This window comes from Vicia villosa, linkage group LG1, assembly GCF_029867415.1.
Source record: "Vicia villosa cultivar HV-30 ecotype Madison, WI linkage group LG1, Vvil1.0, whole genome shotgun sequence".
Classification (NCBI taxonomy): Eukaryota; Viridiplantae; Streptophyta; class Magnoliopsida; order Fabales; family Fabaceae; genus Vicia; species Vicia villosa.
The window spans coordinates 188,960,063-188,963,921 of record NC_081180.1 but is presented as its reverse complement, the minus strand read 5'-3'; the positions used below and the strand labels follow the sequence as shown (position 1 = coordinate 188,963,921).

At 34.7% G+C, this 3,859-nt stretch overlaps 1 protein-coding gene across 1 annotated transcript; it reads left to right on the top strand.

The window, feature by feature from the left end:
• Nucleotides 1-1,679: 1,679 nt before the first annotated feature.
• LOC131621381 (probable pectinesterase/pectinesterase inhibitor 20) lies at nucleotides 1,680-3,478 on the top strand. The gene is made up of 2 exons (XM_058892422.1): nucleotides 1,680-2,676; nucleotides 2,770-3,478. The coding sequence occupies exons 1-2, from the start codon at nucleotides 1,698-1,700 to the stop codon at nucleotides 3,459-3,461; spliced, it is 1,671 nt and encodes a 556-aa protein (XP_058748405.1). The 5' UTR covers nucleotides 1,680-1,697; the 3' UTR covers nucleotides 3,462-3,478.
• Nucleotides 3,479-3,859: the final 381 nt, after the last annotated feature.

Below are 3,859 nucleotides of genomic sequence, written 5' to 3'. Positions count from 1 at the left end.
ATTATAAATTGCTTGTTTGGAAGAGAAGATCAATCATAGTGATTGATATATGTTCATCAACTTTACTACTCAAATATTTTCCAAAAGTGTTTTGTAATTGCTTGTTGTCCAGGATTGTTGGAAACAAGAAAGTAGCAATGAAAGGATTTTTTTTCTTGTGCTACTTGGTTGGTTGTACCTTGTTTTCCAGGATTATTGGAAGCAAGAAAGTCACTTTGAGAGGATTGTTCTCTTAGCAGACTTGGTGTAAAATCCAAGATGATTGTTCTTGGTCCAATATGATTGTTCTCTTAGTGGACTTAGTGTAAAATTCAAGACGATTGTTCTTGGTCCAAGAGGATTGCTCTTGGTATTTGTGTGGGTCTTGTATAAGTCATAAACAATAGTAAAATATCTTTCAAGTTACCTTCTTATGTGACCCTCCTTTCTCTCAGGCATTCAGGGCACACCTTTCTTGTGTGACCCTCCTTCTTGCAATGAAAGCATCGAATGCCAGATGCTTCGCCGCTGTAATGATGAGAGACTAGTATGCTATTTATAATAAAACCTAACATACTAACTAATGAGCTTTTTCCACAAAGTCCATTACACAAGTGAACTTAATAAACAAGCTAACTTAACAAATTGGGGTTTAAACACTAAAACCTAATTTAACATGCTAACAATCCTAGCATCTTCGACACAAGAATGTGAACAACCTTCGACTTCATGCTTAATCCTGTTGAACCAAGAAGCTACCTTTCGACCATAGTAGAGTTCGATCCAATATCTTACAAATAGAATTGCTCAAAATTATTTAGATCTGAACCTAGACTCTTGTATCCATCACACTGGGACACTACACAATCTAACTCCTGAAGACTAAAGGGAGGCGACAGAAAAAGGTTATCGTCATCTGAAAGAGAGCCGCAGACTACTCCATCCATACAAGATCATCATTTTGTTTTTTAAAAATATAAGGGAAATGATTCAAGCCGAGTATGAGTTTTACAGATAAATCTTGTCAACACTTTGGCGAATTTTACCATTCTCAAAGTCTCTAACATTTAAAAAAAGAACTGAATTTTTTTTAAACTAATCATTGGTACCACCAATATTATTTTAGTAAACCTAGTACAAGAAGCTCTTATTAGTCTTAGTTCTAATTAGATACACTTGATTGCATGCATCCACGTTTATGTTATCTTGTCGAAAATCTTTTATTTTGTATTTTTGTGTGTTGTGACTGTTGGGAACCAACCCCACAATCGACAAAAACTAAACTATAATATTTTATATATTCCTATGGATATATAGATCATAAGTCGTGTACCAGACTAACCTTATACCAATCTAAACAATTAAACATAATCCCACATTATATATTATTAAACGATTACATTGAACTTGATGCATGTTTAAGTTCTTCCTAAATTCCTATTAAAATTAAATATTTCACAAAAGAATGTTGGTGGGTGAATGTATTCACAGTAGCCATTATCAAAATCATAGATAAATACAAAGACACTGGTAGGTAGGTGAATGCATTCCCAGTAGCCATTATCAAAATCATAGATAAAATTCCTTCTAACTATCAGTTGACTTTCCCTCATTCCACTAAAGACAAATATTCATCTTCTATATAAACCCTACAAGCCATGCACATCATATTCATCAATCAAGCTATAACAACCTTTCATTCCTTCATCCAAAAAATAATGGCTTTCAAGAATTTCTCCTATCTACTTTCCATGTTCTTGATCTTTGTTTCATTGTGTATAGCAAATGCTGTTCCACCAGAAACCATTTGCAACTCTATTGTAAACCCTACTTATTGTAAAACCGTTATCGGTAATCAAAATGGAAACATCTATGACTACGGTCGCATTTCTATTCAAAAATCGTTGTCACAATCTCATAAGTTCATCAACTTATTGGACTCATATCTTCAAGGTAGCTCGTCTTTGACTCAATCCACAATTCACGCTCTCGAAGATTGTCGATTCCTTGCTAGCCTAAGTTTTGAATACTTATCAAACACCTATGCCACAACAAATACATATAGTAATGTTCTTCCAACTTCTCAAGCAGAAGATTTCGAAACGTTTCTTAGTGCAGTTTTGACTAACCAACAAACATGTTTGGACGGTCTAGACACTATAGTTTCTTCTGATCACAGAGTGAAGAACGACTTATCGTTATCACTCTCTAATGAGAAAAAACTTAATAGTGTAACCCTAGCCTTGTTCTTGAAAGGTTGGATGCCAGAGAAAAAAATAAGAACATCATGGCCACAAAGCGGCAAACACTTGAATTTCAAAAATGGCCGGTTACCATTGAAGATGTCAAATAAAGCACACGCTATTTATGATTCAGCTAGACGCCATGGGCGAAAACTAGTTCAAACTCAAACAGATGAAAATAGTGTTGTGGTAAGTGATATTGTGGTTGTTAGTCAAGATGGAAGTGGAAACTTTAGCACTATCAATGAAGCAATTGCTGCTGCACCGAATAACACAGTTGCTAGTGATGGATACTTTCTCATTTTTATCACTGAAGGTGTGTATCAAGAGTATGTATCTATTGACAAAAAGAAGAAGTACTTGATGCTGGTTGGAGAAGGAATCAACAAAACAGTTATCACAGGAAATCACAATGTTGTTGATGGTTTCACAACATTCAATTCTGCCACATTTGGTAAGAAAAATCTAGATTATGTCATATGTTATATATATTATCTATAGATTAAAGATTTCACTAACTTAGTTGATGCTTCATATGGATTTACAGCTGTGGTAGGTCAAGGGTTTGTGGGAGTTAATATAACATTTCGCAACACGGCTGGACCAGGAAAACATCAAGCAGTTGCAATGAGAAGTGGGGCTGACATGTCCACATTCTACCGTTGCAGCTTTGAAGGGTATCAAGACACACTATATACACATTCTTTGAGGCAATTCTATAGAGAATGTGATATCTATGGAACAGTTGATTTCATATTTGGAAATGCTGCAGTTGTTTTACAAAACTGTAACATCTATCCTCGTCTTCCTCTTAATGGACAATTCAATACCATCACAGCGCAAGGTCGAACCGATCCAAATCAAAACACAGGAACTTCTATACAAAATGCAACTATTAAAGCAGCAGATGATTTGGCTCCTAATGTTGGAACAGTTGAAACATATTTAGGGAGACCATGGAAGAATTATTCAAGGACGGTAGTTATGCAATCATCTATGGATAGTTTCATAAATCCTTCTGGTTGGCATATATGGGATGGTGATTTTGCATTGAGTACTTTGTATTATGCAGAATATGATAATAGAGGAGGTGGTTCAAGCACTGCAAATCGAGTCACATGGTCTGGTTATCATGTTATTGATGCTTCGGATGCAGCAAATTTCACAGTCTCTAATTTTGTGAGTGGTGATGATTGGATTCCTCAAACAGGTGTTCCATACTTGACTGGATTAATATAGTCAAATCCAAACACCTAATATACCAACACGTTGAGTTATATATTTTTTGTTTTTGTTTTAGTAAACGTGTGTTCCTCTTTATTGTGTATTATCACTAGCTAGGGGACATGAAACTTATTGTAAAGATTGTTAATAAAGTTTATGCATATCTCTAAACAAGTGATTTAATAATTAATGTTTAAACGTAGTTCAACAACTAATCAAGTTGATTGTGTTTAATATGGATATAATAAGTTGTGAGAAGGTGTTCTTATTAATGTATACTATCCCATGACATTTTTGTTAAGTGAAATCTCAACCCTACACTTATAAGTAAAAAATATTGAATGATAGAGATTCAAGGGTTGATATGTTAATTGCTCCACCTCCAGCGAAATTCATAGTGGAGGAAAATCACT

What these genes read in the sequence shown, in the direction of transcription:
- LOC131621381 (XM_058892422.1), top strand. Translation starts at nt 1,698, where the DNA reads ATGGCTTTCAAGAATTTCTCCTATCTACTTTCCATGTTCTTGATCTTT. An exon ending in ATTCAATTCTGCCACATTTG is followed by an intron (nt 2,677 to 2,769) that starts GTAAGAAAAATC and finishes ATGGATTTACAG; the next exon opens with CTGTGGTAGGTCAAGGGTTT.